Source organism: Salvelinus fontinalis, chromosome 2 (genome assembly GCF_029448725.1).
Source record: "Salvelinus fontinalis isolate EN_2023a chromosome 2, ASM2944872v1, whole genome shotgun sequence".
NCBI classification, from domain to species: Eukaryota; Metazoa; Chordata; class Actinopteri; order Salmoniformes; family Salmonidae; genus Salvelinus; species Salvelinus fontinalis.
The window spans coordinates 38,650,317-38,670,887 of NC_074666.1; the positions used below are offsets into that span (position 1 = coordinate 38,650,317).

General features: G+C 43.1%; 1 protein-coding gene across 1 annotated transcript; it reads left to right on the forward strand.

The window, feature by feature from the left end:
• The first annotated feature begins 200 nt into the window (after window positions 1-200).
• LOC129818347 (phosphoglycerate kinase) lies at window positions 201-19,974 on the forward strand. The gene is made up of 11 exons (XM_055874153.1): window positions 201-352; window positions 8,186-8,236; window positions 8,367-8,522; window positions 8,732-8,876; window positions 15,958-16,061; window positions 16,276-16,395; window positions 17,541-17,655; window positions 17,905-18,084; window positions 18,465-18,642; window positions 18,981-19,079; window positions 19,240-19,974. Exons 1-11 carry the CDS (start codon window positions 288-290, stop codon window positions 19,278-19,280), a joined length of 1,254 nt encoding a protein of 417 aa, XP_055730128.1. The 5' UTR covers window positions 201-287; the 3' UTR covers window positions 19,281-19,974.
• The last annotated feature ends 597 nt before the right edge of the window (window positions 19,975-20,571 follow it).

Genomic DNA, 20,571 nt, shown 5'->3' on the forward strand with positions numbered 1-20,571 from the left:
AAATAGTCTTCGAGGAAAACGTTACGTGACTTTCGTCACACGCCGTTTCCCGTTAAATTGAGCTTTAAATGGAGGACATAGCTCATATGACTGGCACTGGCATAACCCAATGGCAGTGCTGATGCAGCAGTTCCGTACTAGCTTTGGACCAATACACCGTGGATGGGCGTGTAACGTCCCGCCCACCCGAAGTGCTTCCTCGCTGCGCAAATGTGATTTCATTCGGGAACTACCCATCAGCAGAGTGAGGTAAAGGCAGAAAAGCAGGTGCAACTAAAATATCCAAAATGTCGCTGTCAAATAAACTCACCCTGGACAAGGTGGACGTGAAGGGGAAGCGCGTGATCATGAGGTGAGTTCGAATTGAGCCATCGGAAAGGGGGTTATTGGTGCTTTCAAGACAACTGCGGAAACGAAGACAACTGAAAAAACGAGGTCAAATCAGTGATCTTCAGGTCTGAGTTCTAGAAATATGCCCGAGTTTCCGACTTGTAATTCTGAGTTGGATGACTGTTAACGAATTCCGACTAAGGAAATCGTTTTTTCCCAAGTTCGCAGTTGTCATGAACGCAGCATTGGACATCGCACTGTGATTCGTAACATGACAGGAACTGAGAGACGCTTGATACTTTAGTTTTGGAAACATTCACGATACATTGTTATCGAAAAGCTACATTGAACTTCATTGCAGTTAAAATATACATTTGGTTGGCTTTTAAAAATTTCGCCTAGACAGACCGTTATTAGTGTTTCTTCGTGGTGATACGGGTGCTCACTAGTTACCATAGCCACAAAGTCAGAAATTCCGTTTTTCAAATCTTATTTTAGACCTAACCTTAACCTCACTGCTAACCTTCTGCCAAACCCTAACCTTAAATATAGAACAAAGGACATTTTTGTTTTAATGAATTCTTATCATATAGCCAATTTTGACCTTGTGGCTGTTGTAACTACTGAAAACCGGCGATGCATGTGCAGTCAGCATGTAGGCCACAATGTGACATCACCTAGCTTGCCACTCTAGCTAGCTATACTGAACAAAAATATAAACGCAACAATTTCAAAGAGTTTACTGAGTTACCGTTTTATAAGGAAATCGGTCAATTTAAATACATTCATTAGGCCCTAATCTATGGATTTCACTTTACTGGGAATACAGATATGCATCTGTTGGTCAGGGACATAGATCAGAACCAGTTAGTATCTGATGTGACCACCATTTGCCTCATGCAGTGCGACACATATCCTTTTGCATAGAGTTGATCAGACTGTTGAATATGCCCTGTGGAATGTTGTCCCACTCCTTTTCAATGGCTGTGCAAAGTTGCTGGATATTGGTGGGAACTGGAACACGCTGTGTTACATGTTGTTCCAGAGCATCCCAAACATGGCATGAAAAAAAACAGGGACATTTTCAGCTTCCAGGAATTGTGTACAGAGCCCTGCGACATGGGACCGTGCATTATCATGCCGAAACATGAGGTGATGGCGGCAGATGAATGGCACGACAATGAACCTCAGGATCTTGTCACAGTACCTCTGTGCATTCAAATTTCCATCAATAAAATCAATTGTGTTCATGCTCCATAGCTTATGCCTGCCCATACAGCCACCATTGGGCACTCTGTTGACAACGTTGACATCAGCAAACCGCTTGCCCACATGACGGCTTATGGTAGAGAAATTAATATTACATTATCTGACAACAGCTCTGGTGGGGTGGACATTCCTTTAGTCAGCATGCCAATTGCACACTTCCTCAACTGGAGACCTCTGTGGCATTGTGTTGTGACAAAACAGCACATTTTAGTGGCCTCTTATTGTCCCCAGCACAAGATGCACTTGTGTAATGATCATGCTGTTTAATCAGCTTCTTGATATGCCACACCTTTCCGATGGCTGGATTATCTGGGAAAAGTAGAAATGCTCACTAACAGGGATGTAAACATTTGTGCACAAAATTGGAGCGAAACAAGCTTTTTGTGACGATGGAACATTTCTGGGATCTTTTATTTTAGCTCATGAAAGATGCAACACTTTATGTTGCATTTAATATTTTTGTTTAGTATAGTTAGCTGGCTAACATTTATAGGTTTACAGAGTCACGTCTAACAATACAAATCATTGTTTTTCTATTTCCGGGGTAATATTGGTTTAAACTCTTGAATTGTGTACTGTTAGTCTATTTCATGGGGTGCATTGTCCATAGGTTAGGCTGTACAGTGCAATTTGATTATACAATATGCACAATAGGCTGACTGGGAAGGTGATTTCCCACAGTCAAAGTCCTGCTATAAGAGCTAAGACAATATGTGTGTAAACTCTTCATCCCCCGTGTGTGTCACTGAATATGCTGATACCCCATTTCATGGGTGCACAATCCATATAAGGCTGTACAGTGCATATAAGTATACCCCCAATTAAATTATGCAGTCTAATACATCCATTGGGATTTCAAGTTTTTTGTTTATGTATTATTTATAAACTAATTACATGTGACCAATTCCAAGCTTGCCACTCTAGCTAGGTAGTTAGCTGGCTAACATTATAGATTTAGTCATGTCTAACAATGCTAATTATTTATTTCTAAAATATTTTGGGTTAATCATTTCTATTGATTGTAAATACGTTTTATACATGCTTATGGTGTTATTGTACAGAGTTTCTAAACCCAGAGGCGCAACATTGCAAGACTTCCGCAAACGCTTGCGAAGCAGACCAGGCCGGGGTTTGAGAAGACAATGAGAGAATTGAAAAAATCTTCCTTAGTTGTACATTATCTAGAAATCTAAAGGCACAACCTAGATTCGAGCCAAAGTCTTAAATAGTTGGACATGTTATTACTCCAACCTCGTGAAAGTGACAAACGGACACATTTTCGTCAAACTACTCCATATCGAAGGAGTGCCTTTGATTTGATGGCCCGCACATGGGCAGTTCGGCGCCAGACGACTGTTAGACCTGATGACGTGCATGCGCTTAGCTAGCCAACAATGCCATGACATCGCCTAAAGGTGTGATCTCGGATTTCTATTGAATAAGCCGTTTTAGCCTGTCTTCCTACTGTACTTTTTGTGGTTATAGTTCACTTTTCACACGTTAATTATATATATTTTTTTTTACTCTGTTGCTATGGTCACTGGCAGCTGTCATCCTCCATGTGTGGAATTTGTGGTTCGCCTTCAAAATAAGTCCCTAATTGAAAGTGATGCAAACGGATACAAATAGTGAAATCATTACATATTTGGATTAGATAATGCTAAACAATGTTGGAATGTTACATAATTTGTTTTAAAAAAATGAATCCCACTGGATGTATTAGACTGCATAATTGAATTGGGGGCAACCGATAGATTGTGCACCCATGAATCGGCCGACTCGGTGACACCAACAGAACACAATTCTCAAGAGTTAACACACATATTAGCTTCTTAGCTCTTATTGTAGGACTTTGACTGTGGGAAATCATAGGTAAGGCTATACAGTGCATACAAGTATTCCCCCAATGCAATTATGCAGTCTAATACATCCAGTGGGATTTTGTTTGTTCTGTTTATTATCAAACTATTGTGTTTAATTTTAAATTATGTAGCAGCATTCCAATCAGCGTTATCTAGTCCAAATATGGCATGATTCCATTATTTGTATCACTTTCAATAAGGGCCTTTTTTGAAGGTGAACTGCAAATTCCACTTTTGTGGCTAATTTGTTATCATGGCTAGCTTCACATCGGTAGGGACAAAATCGAATCACATTTTATTTGTCACATGTGCCAAATACACAATACATTTTTCGCTGAAATGCTTACTTACGAGCCCTTTCTCAACAATGCAAAGTGAAAATTAGCACAAGAAAAGGAAAGGGTAACACAATAAAATAACATTAACAAGGCTATATAAAAGGACTACCGGTACCGAGTCAATGTGCTGGGGGTACGCGGTGATTGAGGTAACATGTAGGTAGGGGTAAAAGTGACTAGGCAATCAGGATAGATAATACACGGAGTAGAAGCAGTGAGTGTGCATAGAGCCAGTGCAAGAGAGTCAGTACAAAAAGGAGAAGGATGGGGTACAACGACCAAGAGCCAACATTTAGGCAGGCTGCTACTAAATATTTTAATGAAGTTATTTGTAACTGTGGGCTACACTGCAGCCTCAGTTAGCCTAGCTAGCTAACATTAGCTAGCTTAACTTGCGTCTCCTGGTTCATAGCAGTCCAAGACGGGTATTACGTAATGATAGTTGATGATGATAAATAACCTAGCTATGTCAGCTATGACACTAGGCTACCTTAAATAAAGGTTAAAAAAAAGTCAACTAGAGTGAGTCGGCTTGGTTGGTTTCTGTCTCTCCCTCTTCCCTGCTCCCATGTCACTCGCTCACAGTACAGCCCCTCCCCTGCTTGCTAGAGCGGCACCCCTCTCCCTCCTCTGCTTCATCAGCTACGGTTAATAAAGTGACAAAAAAAAATTATGCTGCTTCCCTCACTCGGACTGGTTCTGGATCCAACCAGGTTCATACGGAACGGGTTTAGTTGTCCTCGGGTCTGTTTGGAACGGGTCTCTATACATTGTAACGACCCTGGGTTTATAAGCGCGGAAATCGACTCTGCCGCTCGAGCGTGCTTTTGCGGCACAGTCGATAGCGCGCCGGACCTCGGGCTAGAAGGTCGAGGGTTCGAGACCTGCTCCCTGCTGTTTCATTACACTGGTGTCAGAAGTGATCGGACCTCGCATCCACGACAGTGCGTGTGCTTGGCCGGTGAGCGCGTTCCTGTAAGACGTAAAGTGCAAGCTAGCGCGAGGACGCGCTCTTTGAAAGGAGCATGCTCGAGCGGCAGAGTCGATTTCCGCGCTTATAAACCCAGGGTCGTTACACTACTCCCTCCTTTTATATATATATTATTATTTTTATTTATTTTTATGTCCGGGTGGGGAAGCCCCAGGGCCATTTCGGAATGGGTCCAACTTTTTGGATGGGTAAAGACCTAGAGTGTGGATCTTATAGGTCTTCAGTGATGTGGATGCTGAGGAACTTGAAGCTCTCTGCCTGGTCCACTACATCCCTGTTGATGTGAATGGGGGCGTGCTCGGCCCCTGACCACCTCCCCTGCAGTCTCATCGTCGTCGGTGATCAGGCCTACCATCGTTATGTCGTTGGCAAATTTAATGATTGTGTTGGAGTCGTGCACGTCCACCCAATCGTGGGTGAACAGGGAGTACAGGAGGGGACTAAGCATGCGCCCCTGTGTTGAGGGTTAGCGTGGCGGATGTGTTGTTGCCTACCCTCAGCGCCTTGTGGCGGCCCATCAGGAAGTCCAGTTGTAGAGGCAGGTGTTTAATACAAGGGCCTTTACTTTAGTGATGAGCTTGGAGGAAACTATGGTGTTGAATGCTGAGCTGTAGTCAATGAACAGCATTCTCACATAGGTTTTCCTTTTGTCTAGGTGGGAAAGGGAAGTGTGGCGTGCAATAGAGATTGCGGTGTTCAAATGGTGCTGTGTTGAAGACACCTCCATCTTGACCTCCCCCACTGTGGGAAAAAATATATATTTTGGAAGCTATAGAAATGATTTGTCTACATAAAAAAAAATGACACGTTTGGTCTATTATAGACACATTAATGCGTACTTTTTAAATTTATATTATGTGAACATAAAATACAAATAAAATAAGTAATGAATTTTGATTACTTATGTTACTGTCTGAACAACAACAAAACACACTTAAATAAAATTGTTTTTATAATGTCCTTTAAACATTTAATTGAAATACGGAATTCCATTCATTCCTATGGAGGACTGTGAATATGCCCGACCGTGTCTTCAAAGCCTCTGAATGGCCAATATATAGCATCAGCAATCCAGGGTTTATATTCATTATTGGTTTCCACCCCAAAGTCGAAAGTGCGTACACATCGTTGGATTACATCTTGGCGCAAATGTATTTAATTAAAAAATTCAAACGAACCGCCTGCAACTAGACATGGGAGTTTAGAAGACGTGTTATCTTCCAAGTTGGGAATTGAGGACGTATCGCCAAGTAAAGCTTGGTCTAAAATTTCTGTCACACTTAACATTACCTACCTAATAACGCATATCAGCCAGCTGGAACAGTAATAATGGTCTTACTAGTTGACATTTTTAATAGGTGTATTTTGGGTACTTCAGCAGGTGATGCATGCCACCACTCGTGACAGAACACAGGCAGTTGTCGTCTCACGTTTTCCCTATTCAAACCAATTACGTGCCATAGGAGTGATGCAGAATGGATGCAAGCATCCCTAAAATGTTAATTGCAACCATTTTTAACTGTTTTTATTATTCATTAAGATGATATCCGAGTAAGTACAAATCTCTAAGCTGAGGATACACTACTGTATTTATATTCAATTAGCTAGTTAATCTTATAAACACCATCCTATCCATTTTAGCTGATGGCATTTGCTCAGATATTGTTGTCCTGTGTGACTCCAAGGGGTGCTTCAGTACACTGAAAAACGACACCCACTTTTAAATGTCATAGGGCATCCTGGAGTCCCCAGCTCCATGTACCCATGATGACTGCAGGAGATGCATTAGGCCTTTTCAAGGTCAAATCCACACACCTATCAGCACAGATGACTGAAAGCGAGGGTAGACCAGGGTTTCCCAAACTCTGTCCTAAGACTCCCCCTTGAGTGCACTACACAGCTGATTCAAATAGCCAACCCTTAATCAAACTGTGTAGTGCTAGAGTAAAAACCAAAACGTGGACCCAGCAGGGGCCCCAGGACTGAGTTTGGGAAACCCTGGGGTAGACAAACTACTATGAAAATATCTCATCACATTCCATCCTGGGCTTGCCATAACATGCATATTTGTCTATGTACAGCCTACTTCTATGAAGCGGCATTACTTACTTGTGCAGAATAGGTCAAACTGTGACTGACTGTCAGGACCTTGGGCTGTTATGGAGACTTTGCTGTGGTAGAGCGAACAGTCTGGCAGGCCTGTGCCAAGCCTGTCAAGCAGCCAGTGTGCTGGCCTTATTCTGCGTATATGCATATCCTTGCTCCACCTCCAGTCTTTTATCCCTCGTATAATACACCTGCCTTTACGGCCCTGTAGTGTAAGGTGCGGGTTAAACAAATGGTAGCCTATTACAAGGGCATCACTAGTGCGGCTGTGAATTCTGTTCCCCTTTACCCATTGAAGGGGTCATTGCTAACAAAGGCATTCCATAGCGGTGTCATTCTTCCCCTATGCTGACCGTAGGGTTCTAGTACAATAGAGTACGGTTGTGGCACACATTGCCTGATCCTGCACTTCACTGCATCAAGTGGGCCGGAGGAGAAACCGAGAGGGGGATGGAGTTTGGTAATGGGCAGGAGAATGAGGGATGCAGCATGTGCTCATGTCACTGTGTGTCATACAGGAAAGTGTTTGGCTGTTGAATAATTTCTTTTCAATACTAAGCCCAGTGTCATGGACACGTTTTATAATGGTTGCAAAGACACTGGTAATTTACCAAATTTACCAGAATGTTCAGTAATTTTGGTTCTTAACAGAAAATCAATCGTAAGTTTGGTCATTTATACTTGAATAACTTTTTATTTATTTTTTATTTTTATAGTGTTCTATTATACATTATGTGTCTGTTCATGAGTTTCTAGTAGATAGACAATATGGTTTGAGGGAACATCTAATCAACAATGGCATAATTTTCAATTATCTCCAACTCTTTCAGCTATTGACTTTTTTTGACAACTGGCACCAGTTTGACACAAACATTGGCGACAAATCCATATTGACACGGTTAAATAAATGTTAGTAAAAAATATATAAAGGATATTTCATTCTGAAACCCTCATTAAACGCCCATGGTATTTACTAAGCTTATTTATATTTAGGATAATGTTTTACAGCTTAGTCAGTCTATTTTTTTCATTTTAATGTATTCAATTATTTCATATTTTACATGTGATAAGGCCACACAGAGGGCCAGAGCTGATTAGACACCCAAAAGGGCCACCTATCTTGTGATAGGTTACATACAATCCTTAAAAGATACCAAAATTCTAGTAGTTTACTGGTAAACTTAAAGTTTCCAGTAATATACCCTTCCTTTTCAACCATACATTTTTTAATGCTCAAAACACTTATTATTACTGTGCCCAAAGCTGAATGTTATAAATGTCTTTTGCAGGGTTGATTTCAATGTGCCAATGAAGGACCATAACATAACGAACAACCAGAGGTAATAATGAGCTTGTTTTCATTTTATCATCTTCAGTAAGTAATGCACATGATTAGACCAAGTGTTACTAATTCATTCTATAGGAGCCCGATTCCAGCCTTTGCTCATACTGTGTGCCTGTGTATTCCAGGATCAAGGCTGCTGTCCCCACCATCAAGCACTGTCTTGACCATGGGGCCAAGGCTGTGGTGCTGATGAGCCACTTGGGTCGTCCTGATGGGAACCCCATGCCTGACAAATTCTCCCTGAAGCCTGTGGCTGCCGAGCTCAAGAGCCTGCTGGGCAAGTGAGTGAGACCTCGTGGCATAGCTGGCTATTACCATGCTGCGAGTGAAATATAACTCTTGTATGTGTGTTACTGTGCCATTGACTGAGTTGTACCAATTAATGAATTGGTATGATCTCTATTGACACACTTTGGTTACCTCACTGAAACAGTCAGTTGAGAGATCTGAATAAAGTACTCAATCGTGCATGTGTTGCACCCATTCTCAGGGACGTGCACTTCCTGAAGGACTGCGTAGGTCCCGACGTAGAGAAGGCCTGTGCCGACCCTGCCGCCGGTTCAGTTATCCTCCTGGAGAACCTGCGGTTCCACGTTGCAGAGGAGGGCAAGGGCAAGGACGCCTCCGGAAACAAGGTTAGTCAACGACTGCAGTAGCCATTCCCAGAGGCCCTTTCTATTTACATAAAATGAGGGCCTCTACCCTGCAGAGGCCAAATCTGCAACTGTCACTCCTGTGGTGTTGGTGTCAGCAGAGCTGCTAAAGGCATCGCAGAGAAGAAAATAAAGCCAAGCTACAAAATAATGAGACACCAGTCAGCCATCTGACCTGAAAAGCAGGGATTTTGTCATTTGGAGTCCAGGGTACAGAAAATGGCGTCTCATCTGTTTGAGGAGTACAGCCACAAATTACTGCGTCACTGAGTACATCCATACTAAAACTGTTAGCAGCTCTTAAGAAGGTTGCACCACTGAGAGTATTATGTAAATGCATAGGTTTATAGGATGAGTTTCCTGTAGTATCTGTGCCTGCCTGTATCAATGGCCATGATTCTACTTCTACTTCTCCCCCTACTCCATCTCCTCTCGTTTACCCGAGATGCAGCCCTGACCTGCTGACATTTGAGTGAAGGGTAGTGGGTTGTCTCGGGTCTAGCGTTTTGCTTTTCTTGTCTTGTGAGCCCTGGCTGGTATGCAACCCTTAGAGGAGGGAGGAGATTGGGAAGGGGGGTAGCTGTCGACCTTTCACAAGATCCCTCGATGGCTAGGGGGTGGCAGGCGACAGAGTAGGTAAGTCTAGATGTTACCCCTAACCGCTGATTTGGGGTCAGATCTTTTTCATTCATCTAATGCTTGAGGATAGGATTGGGGGATGGTGTAATCCGATCCCAGGTCTGTGGTTAAGGGCAAGTTCTATGATGACCTGGTTGAACTGTACTAGTGCCACCGCCTGGCATTTGGATGGGACACCATAGATCAGCCATGACCTTTCTGTGACCTTTCTGTGAAAGAGTCAAGAACTTTGCTGTTAAAGGTCAGTAGGAACCTGATTATAAAGTCCTTACAGTACCCTTGTCATGCAGTCCACTCCCCTGGCATCACTGCAGTATATTCACCACATGCTCTTATAGATACACTATTTAGAATTGGCTGTTCAAAGAAAACCGAACCATGGGTTTACAGTCTTCTGGCCCTTAGAGGGTCCCTCCCTCTGAAAGTAGTCTAACATTAATATTAGGTTGTAAAATACAGAACTTCCCCTTTGAGTTTATGTTCAGTAGTGCTGAGTGATTAGAGCTTTTTTTGAGGTTGGTTCGATTATTACCAAATTACGGTGTTCGGTTTCAATTATTATTTTTGCACTATGCATTATTTGGGCTGAATGCTGTCACAGAATAAAACAATTAATATAAGTTTTAAAACATTTGATGAACGGTAGTGACGTCCCATAACCTCTTATCACTTAATAACCGTAATTTACTTAAGTCAAATAAAACTAATATTTTATTATTCATTCCAAGTCATCTCATATCTATAGAGCTGCTACCTATGTTGTCTAACAAAATAACCATTTTAGTAGTAATTCAAAGTACTGCTGAATACCAACTATCAATCACTGAAGATAATATATTTTCAGGGAGATGGCTCGCGAAGCATCTGCTTTCTATCCCTCTCGATCACACAATCTATCTTCTCTCAATCTCTGTGCCTGCTCCACACCGTTGGTATTATAGCTCAGTGCTCCACAAGTAGGCGCGTGTGCAATGGATTATGGTCATTGTAAATAATTACCACTTTTTTTGTTGTGCTAAACTGTAGAATATTGGCCTGTTGGAAAGTACAACATCCTACCACATGCACAGTTCAGGCTTGATCAAATCAAATCAAGTTTATTTTATATAGCCCTTCGTACATAAGCTAATATCTCGAAGTGCTGTACAGAAGCCCAGCCTAAAACCCCAAACAGCAAGCAATGCAGGTGTAGAAGCACGGTGGCTAGGAAAAACTCCCTAGAAAGGCCAAAACCTAGGAAGAAACCTAGAGAGGAACCAGGCTATGAGGGGTGGCCAGTCCTATTCTGGCTGTGCCGGGTGGAGATTATAACAGAACATGGCCAAGATGTTCATAAGTGACAAGCATGGTCAAATAATAATCAGGAATAAATGTCAGTTGGCTTTTCATAGCCGATCATTTAGAGTTGAAAACAGCAGATCTGAGACAGGTAGGGGTTCCATAACCACAGGCAGAACAGTTGAAACTGGAATAGCAGCAAGGCCAGGTGGACTGGGGACAGCAAGGAGTCATCATGCCCGGTAGTCCTGACGTATGGTCCTAGGGCTCAGGTCCTCCGAGAGAGAGAAAGAAAGAGAGAAGGAGAGAATTAGAGAGCCAAGATTTTCAAAATGTTCATAAATGACAAGCATGGTCAAATAATAATCAGGAATAAATGTCAGTTGGCTTTTCATAGCCGATCATTAAGAGTTGAAAGCAGCAGGTCTGGGACAGGTAGGGGTTCCATAACCGCAAGCAGAACAGTTGAAACTGGAACAGCAGCTGCAGATCTGATTTATCTCTACAGAAAAGAACACATTTCGGTTAATCGCTCAGCGCTAATGCTCTAAGTGGAGCCCAGCGTTTGACCATTTGTGTTAACCACCTTTTATTTGGTACCTTTTATTCTGTGGCGTGTGTGAGCTTCTGAATTGTCTTGCATCACTACTTTTCTATGTCACACTAGGGTTGCACATTTTGGGGAATATTCAGAGGTAGAAACTTTTCCGTGGGAGTTAACCGGAATATATGGGAATTAACGAAAATATATGCAAATTAATATTAATACCATTTAAATGTAGATGTTTTTTGCATTGGATATGTTTACCATATCATATGGAGACCGAAACATAAACCTTTTACCTTATCATAAGTAGACATAATTGCAAATGATTAAATCCTTCCAATAGAAATAAAAAAACTATTTAGTTATGAATTGAACTTTTAATTAAATGAGTTGACTCTTCACATGGGATGATTTCACTGAACAACAAAAGAAAGGGAATATTGAATAATCCCCAATGATCCATCGCATCTCCCAAAAATGTTTTCAACATACATCTGTAAATTGAAAGGCTAAACTAAAGCTTTGGTTGTTTTCCTCTCAGGCGTCCATGTCTTTTCCCTGGACCTCCTCAATGTCCACCTCTTGAACATCAGACTGAGGCCTCATCTTCACTGTCACTTTCCAACCTTGTTGAGGATGGCTCGTTGTCAGGCTCTAAAGCCTCAAATTTGCCCGGATGGCCACCAATTTTTCAACCCTTGTATTGGTCAGCCTGTTGCGTGCTTTGGTGTGTGTGTGTTCCCAAACAAGGACCAGTTGCGCTCTGAGGCGGCTGATGTTGGTGGGATTTGGAGGATGATTGAGGCAACAGGGGAAAGAGCCTCAGATCCACAAAGTCCCTTCCACCAGGTGGTTGATGAGATATGTTGGCACGACTGCCATATTGCATCTCCATTCCAAAGCCCTTGCTTGGAAGTGTACTTCGCCAGACTGCCAAGAACCTTTCCCTCATCCAGGCCAAAGTGGCGAGACACGGTAGTGATGACACCATGGGCCTTGTTGATCTCTGCACCAGACAGGATGCTCTTGCCAGCATACTTGGGGTCCAACATGTACGCTGCATGTACGCTGGGCTTCAGGCAGAAGTCTTCACACTTTTTGATGTATTTCAGAACTGCAGTTTCCTCTGCTTGGAGCAACAGTGAAGTGGGCAGGGCAGTACGGATTTCTTCTCTTACATCTGCAAGCAGACAAGATGGCATTGTCTCCCTCAATCCATGCAATGGCTACTGCTATAGATTTCAGGCTGCTTACCACTCTCTCCCAAAATACATCATCCAGGAGGATCCTCTTGATGGGGCTGGCCATATCGGCAGACTGATATGGCCATTTCTTGGAGAGACTCCTTCCCCTCCAGGAGACTGTCAAACATGATGACAATACCACTCCAACGGGTGTTGCTGGGCAGCTTCAAGGCGGTGCTCTTATTCTTCTCACATTGCTTGGTGAGGTAGATTGCTGCTATAACATGATGACCCTTCGCATACCTAATAATTTCCTTGGCTCTCTTGTAGAGTGTATCCATTGTTTTCAGTGCCATGGTGTCCTTGAGGAGCAGATTCAATGCATGAGCAGCACAGCCAATGGGTGTGATGTGAGGGCAGGATGTCTCCACTTCAGACCAAGCAGACTTCATGTCTGTCACCAGTGCAAATACCTTATGTGGTTCAAGGTCATTCATGACTGCCTTCAGCTTATCTGCAATGTAGAGACCGGTGTGTCTGTTGTCCCTTGTCTGTGCTCTTGTAGAATACTGGTTTAGGGGTGGAGATGTAGTTGATTATTCCTTTCCCATGAACATTTGACCACCCATCAGAGATGATTGCAATACAGTCTGCTTTCTCTATGATTTGCTTGACCTGCAATTGAACTCTGCATCCAGCAAATGAGTAGATAAAGCATGTCTGGTTGGAGGAGTGCATGTTGGGCGAAGAACATTCAGAAATCTCTTCCAATACACATTTCCTGTGAGCATCAGAGGTGAACCAGTTCCATTCACAACTCGAGCAAGACATTCATCAATATTTCTCTGACTACGTTCCCCCATCGAGTCAAAAACTTATTCCAGGAGGACCATGAGCTGTTGCTATCGATAAGGTGTCTGATTAATCAATTTCACCTTGAATAGAAGTAGAGGGACTTTTGTCAGAGGTTGCTTGTTACATTATCTGCAGTGAAATGTCTCCACACATCAATCAGATAGTGCCTGTGGCATTTTCCTGTAAATATTAGATAATAAAAAATAAAAAAAATACAATTCCATGTACAGATAAATGGTTAAGCAGTTAGATTAAACAACTCCTTTGTAAGATAAATGTTTTAAGATAAAACATGTATGGAAACAGGTGAATTAACCCTCAGTTAGCAGGCTCAAGCAAGCTGAAACCCACATGGTAGGAAAAACTAACAAATTGTTAACAAGTTAGGAATGATTTAAACACATTTTGCTGTAGGCTACTATTTATTAGTTAACAAAAAATAATGTATGTCATAAAATATATTCACCCCATCCAGTGTTGTAATCAAAACTTACCAGAAAGCATGTAGTCCTTGGCTCAGACAGTGTAGTAGTGTGGGCTCAGCATCTTATTAGTGTGCAAGATCTTGAGAATCAGCTGTACATGTGATGGAAGAATGCACTGTGCCTGCAGAGGGTTGCAATTCCATTGAATTGGGGATAGTTTAACCAAAATATGCCACAATACCTAGAATTACCTTATGTGCATCCTACACAAAAAGGTTCACTCTTTTACGCTAACTCTTATGATGAATTTAAGCTTAACTTCCCATGGAAAATTTCCGGACATTTACCGGAAAGTTTCCGACCCTTTGCAACCCTATGTCACACCCAGTGTTCTGCCACACTGGTGGAGGTAATGCAGGCACAGCTTTATCTGGTGGCCTAGAGGTGTAGTGCATGAGAGAATTCGGAGCGCTCACACATTTGCACCAAAATAATCGCAGACATTCATGGATGGATGACAGATCCCCTCACTGTTCCATGGCTGCAGGGAGAAGGCATAGAAGTACTGCCAGAAGCTCAAAGGGAGCTCCTCCTAAACATCCTGAAGAAACCACCAGGTGTCCAGAGATGTGAGATGGATAAAGGGTCAAAGGAGCTATGGAAAGCTCTAAATAACATGATGGATGTGGCGCTAGATGTGCACCAAAAGGCCTGGCAAGCAGAACCGGATGCATTGGCCAATAGTGGTACTCTACAGTGTATCGTCAGCATGGAGAATGGACAGTTAATCATCCAGTCCCCTGAGGAAGAAGGGGCTGGGTTTGGGCAAGAAGGCCAGGTTTCTGTCAGCAAGCCAGATAATGGGGCAAATGAGCTGAAGGCTCAGCTAACTGCCGAAGCTGAGAAAAGGAAGAAGGCTGAAGAAAGCCTGCTGAAACAAGGAGTCGCTCTACAGAAAGAGCAACAGCGAGCCGCCAAGTTGAAGAAGTATTGGAGCGAGACTTTGCAGGAGCTGCAAACTTTGAAATGGGTAACTAGAAGAAAATGTGCTCCAAATGATGAAGCTGAAGAGTTGAAGAGGAGGCTAAAGATTTTTCAAGATCTCCTCTGCAAAACTGAAGAGGAGAAAAGGTGTCTTCGAGAAGAGATTGAAGACCTCAATGAAGAATGCACAGTCCAGAGAGAGCGCATTGAGAACCTGAAGCGGGAGAAGGGTGAGCTACAAGCCAAAGTGGTAGAACTGGTGCAGGTAACTGATAGTCAAGATGAACAAACTCAGATTGGGGAGTCTTCAGCTGTTTCTCAAGATGTAAGCTGCCAAACCAGCACATCAATAGATGGTCACAGCCAGACGGACACCCAAGCATATTTGATCTCTGTGATTAATCAGACAGACGTTCTTGGTAAATCTCACAAGAATGAAGTATCTCAGACCTGCCCATCACATGTTGGTGTTAACCATGATGCCTCTGAGTATGACCCCAGTGCACTGCAGAAGGCCCAGTGCACTGCAGAAGAAGAGTGGTGGTGGGATTCTGAGCGGGAGATGGATGAGTGCTATGCGCTCAACTACCAGGAACCCACAAACTCGGTGAGTGAATCCATTTTCATATGGGGACGATTATGGGAAAGATTCAGAACCAGAGAGGAAGAAGGATGTATGACTAACAACCGTGGAAGCTAGTCTCGCCTCCCAAAAGGTTGCAGCTGCCAGCACCCAATTCGCCACAACAAAGACCGCTCAAATGATTGGACCACGTTTGGACCATTTCTATAACTCACCTTTTGATTTAAGAAATACACCAGCTTCTGCTTGGTTTTGAATTGTGCCTTGTGTGTTGAGCCTCTGAATTGTCTCATATCACTACGCTCCTAGGTGCCACACCATGTGTTCTGACATGTATTATAAACCCTTAATACAGTTGCTGAACATGGATGGATGATATGGGCTATATTCATGAATGTGGAAAATGGCTTATTTTATATCTTCCCATGTAGTATTTATTAATTGATGTCATCAATATGAATAAATTAGGCCTCTGTTTGCTGCACAATAGGCCATACAGTTCTGTCTGCTAGGTGTGTAAACTGTTCCTGCTGGTAGTAACCTGTCTATTCTCTCCTTTATCTTCTAGACCAAAGCCACCCAGGAGCAAATTGATTCCTTCAGAGCCTCTCTGTCCAAACTGGGAGACGTCTACGTCAACGATGCTTTCGGCACAGCACACAGAGCCCACAGGTAGGGGTCACCACACATTCTGTGGAGGAGTCGAGCATAAACTCTGATCTTTTGGTATCTGCTGTTTTAATGAAAAATAGAAGCCATCACTTATTGCCAATCCCTTTCTCCTATACTTTCATTTTTAAAATACTTTGTCTCTTCCTGTCATCTCCTAGAAATATATATATTTTTAAATTAAATAATAGAAAGTTATTTCTTTCTCTTCCCCCAGCTCCATGGTTGGAGTGAACCTGTCCCAGAAGGCTGCAGGCTTCCTGATGAAGAAGGAGCTTGACTACTTTGCCATGGCTCTGGAGAAACCAGCCAGGCCCTTCCTGGCCATCCTCGGAGGGTAAGTAACTGGTCAAAGGACCGTTTGATGCTTTAGTTTACCATGTCGCTGATTGTCAACGGGACAGGGATAGCTCTGTGATGAGTTAAGAATAAATTACCCAGAGACCTGCATCTGCTTCTATGGTATCACTACTGGCTCTTCAACTGGTTGATCCAGCTAAAATAGACTGGTCTGGTCATATTATATGAACAATGAAAGCCATGCAACCTCACTTAAATATTTCTCACTGTTGCTCTTTCTATCCTCTCTACCACTCATTCACTCACTCTCTTTCTCTGTTGATACATCAGCCTTGGGCTGTTGTAGTATCATTCTCAAGTGCAGGATTATTATATATTTTTTTTAAATACACAGAAGGCAGTCCAGGAATTAAGACCTTAAGCGTGTTGTGTAATACCTCAATCGGTGTGACAGTACTGTCTTTTCCCACTACTGAGCACAGTGGTGGCTGCTGAGGGGAGGACAGCTCTTAATAATGGCTGGAACGAAGTGAATGGTATCAAACTGGTTGATGTACTTGATACTATCCTACTCATTCTGCTCCAGGCAGTACCACAAGCCCATCCTCCCCAATTAAGGTGCCACCAACCTCCTGTGACTGAGCACTTTATAGCCAAGCACAGTGGGAAAACTAAAGAGTGTGCGTGCGCACACACAGCTAACTACCATTGCTCACATGTCGAAATTGGCTCAGTGTTGGAGCCCATTTCAGCTGGGCATTGTGCAACTGCCATGTCCAATCAGTGGCTCTGAGTGCAGCCAGTCGGGTTCTTTCACTGCCACAGTTCTGTATTTTCAAAGATTTTTACACAGTTCAGCTTTTTGGACCTCTGCCAGTGACAAAGGACATTGATATGAATTGGCTAATGATAAACCCCTCAACAATGGATGACAAACGGTAGGATTTAGCACTAAATTCATTAGACAAAAGAAACAAGTGTCAACTACAACAAACATTTCTGTCCCAATATGACTATCTTCCTCAACTAGAAATATTTCCATAATGTTTTACCACGTATGCATTATAACTCCTCTTAAGTGTTTTATAATGGATTCTAGATAAATGGGCTTCATTATAATGGGCTATCAATGTTTTACTATGTTTAACAGTTTTTATAGAGTTTGTCTGTTGTTGTGTGCAGAGCCAAGGTCAAGGACAAGATTCAGCTGATCAACAACATGTTGGACCAGGTCAATGAGATGATCATTGGTGGTGGCATGGCCTTCACCTTCCTCAAGGTCCTCAACAACATGGAGGTGAGGACAGAGAGAGGGAGGAAGATGGGGAGAAGGCGGTAGGGAGGGTGGGAGAAATGGAGAGATGTTAAATCCTTTTTCTGCAAATTATATTTAAATCAGGATTTTAACCTAATTTATTTAAATGAATATCTCAGAACTCACTTGTGCCTCTGCACAACGTAGTTACATTTGTTTAATGTTCGACTATGGTGTATATCACGGTTATAGTTTACATCTTACAATGAGTGATCCTCTCCTCTCTGCCAGATCGGCACCTCCCTGTACGATGATGAGGGTGCCAAGATCGTCAAGGAGCTGATGGCCAAGGCTGAGAAGAACAAGGTCAAGATCAACCTCCCCGTCGACTTCATCACCGCCGAGAAGTTTGACGAGCATGCCCAGACTGGCACCGCAACCGTGGCTGCTGGCATCCCTGCAGGCTGGATGGTGAGGAGAGCAACCTAGGTCATGTTCATTGGGGCACGCAACGTAAAACGTTTTTAAACATTTTGTTACAGAATACAAAAATAAGTGCTTCCTATTGGAAAAATCCAGTGTAATCCCAACCTGATTCGTTTTTTCCCCCTCCGTTTGATGCCTAATTAACATAACACTGCTTGGGTTTTATAGTCTTCTTGAAGGGTTTTTATGGCAATTTTTCTGATAGTTCTTGTGCTAGCTAGAAATTTGATACACTGTATCACTTTGAGAGCCAAATTAATTATAGGATTTTTTAAACGTAAATATTGGAGATGAATACCCTCCACAACAACACACAAAACTGTGGTTGAGCTCTGTGTCCCTGTGTCACTCTCTGTTCTCTCCAGGGTCTGGACTGTGGACCAGAGAGCAACAAGCACTTCGCTGAGGCTGTAGGCAGAGCCAAGCAGATCGTGTGGAACGGCCCCGTTGGTGTGTTTGAGTTTGAGAACTTCGCCAAAGGAACCAAGAGCCTGATGGACAAAGTGGTGGAGGTCACCAAGTCAGGCTGCGTCACAATCATCGGTAAGACCCTCGACCATTGTGTTTATATACAATGACCAAAAAACATATTTGACCCTGCACCTAATCCCAATTTTTGCAAATAAATACAAGTAAGATTGAGATCATTCGTTAAACAACGCCTGCTCTTGCGCATCATGTTAAAATAATTTATTCAAGTTTATACTTGCACTGCCATTTTGATTGGAAGCTTTGGTACATCCACTCTTGATATCATTTTCACTGCCAGATGGTGCCAAACACCTTTTCTTCCTCACATCTATAGTAGTGAAGGATCACTATGACAGTGAAGGATCTCTATGATTTGAATGCTACCCACCTGTTGTCTTGGTGATTCCCAGGTGGAGGCGACACCGCTACATGCTGCGCCAAATGGGGCACAGAGGACAAGGTCAGCCACGTCAGCACAGGAGGCGGAGCCAGCCTGGAGCTTCTGGAGGGTGAGTGATCACGGTCTAATCCTTACTGGCGTCACGCTGACCTTTGACCTATGCCCAGTTCAAAATCAGTGTCTAAGGGGATGCAGGCTAGAAAGAAGTAATGCTGAAGAGTTTTTCCAAAGCAGTGACCATATTGCATGTCGTTCCTTTCTGCCCACAGGTAAAGTGTTGCCCGGTGTGGATGCCCTCAGCAGCGCCTAAGCCCTATCACCGAGGAGAGGGGAGTGAAGACAAATTCAAACGCCAGAGTTTGGGCTCCCAAGTGAAAAAGCTCTGTCTCCCGCCCTGCATTAGCACCTCTACCACCATCCAGTGACCCAGACGTCAAATCACCTGCTCTCTAGTCTACTACTGTACAGACGGTTGGCTCAAATGGGAATGAGCTCTCCCTCACTCCTGCACCTGCCCCATATCTACATCACTGAGGAAGTGGAGGCGTTCGTAGCTGAAGCCACCCTCACATACACTTATGTTCCTTCCTGCTGTGTTTCTCTAGGAGACGAGTGCCAGAGACCAGTCAGCTGCAGCTACAGTCGTCATCACCATACAGGAATTTGGGAATGTGCCATGTGTTAAAGAGCGCCTGCGTGTGCATCACTCTTGTTTAGCCAGCCTGCCCTGGGAGTATTACAACCCTTCTAGCGTAAAATTGTGTGTTGTAACTCTATCTAGACCTTTATATTTGTCCTCAGCCTCCACAAAAAATGTTGGCTCTGTGTCAGTTGCCCCCCCCTTGTCTCAACCATGTCCTCCCACCTGTTAAGTCATCCTTCTTATGACCCTGTGGCTTGTAACATAGTCGTTCCCCAGTGGGGGTTTCAGAGGGGTCGAGCTACTGTAAGTCATGTGACCTGAGCAGATGCTCACGGAATAAAACACTTGGTGTAAAATATAATATATTTGACTGTATTTATTTGTACGTAAGTGTCATTTTCACTGCTAATTATAAGTGTATGCTGAACACTGCTACATTTAATTTTTTTGCATTTAACCTTTATTTGACTTGCCTAGTTAAATAAAGAACATTCTTATTTACAATGACGGCCTACCGGGGAACAGTGGGTTAACTGCCTTGTTCAGGGGCAGAACGACAGATTTTTACCTTGTCAGCCGGTTGATTCGATCCAGCAACCTTTCGGTTACTGGCCCAACGCTCTAAACAATAGGGTACCTGCCGCCCCAAAACTGTGTACTATGCTTATGCTGAATAGTGACTATTATGCTGAATAACATGGCATTACTACACAGGGTTGGGGAGTAACTGATTACATGTAATCAAATCAAATGTTATTTGTCCCATATGCTGAATACAACAGGTGTAGACCTTACAGTGAAATGCTTACTTACAAGCCCTTAACCAAAGCTGTATAGAAGCCTCTTGGGCCTAGACCTGGCGCTCCGGTAGCAGAGAGAACAGTCTATGACTAGGGTGGCTAGAGTCTTTGACAATTTTTAGGGCCTTCCTCCGACACCCCCTGGTATAGAGGTCCTG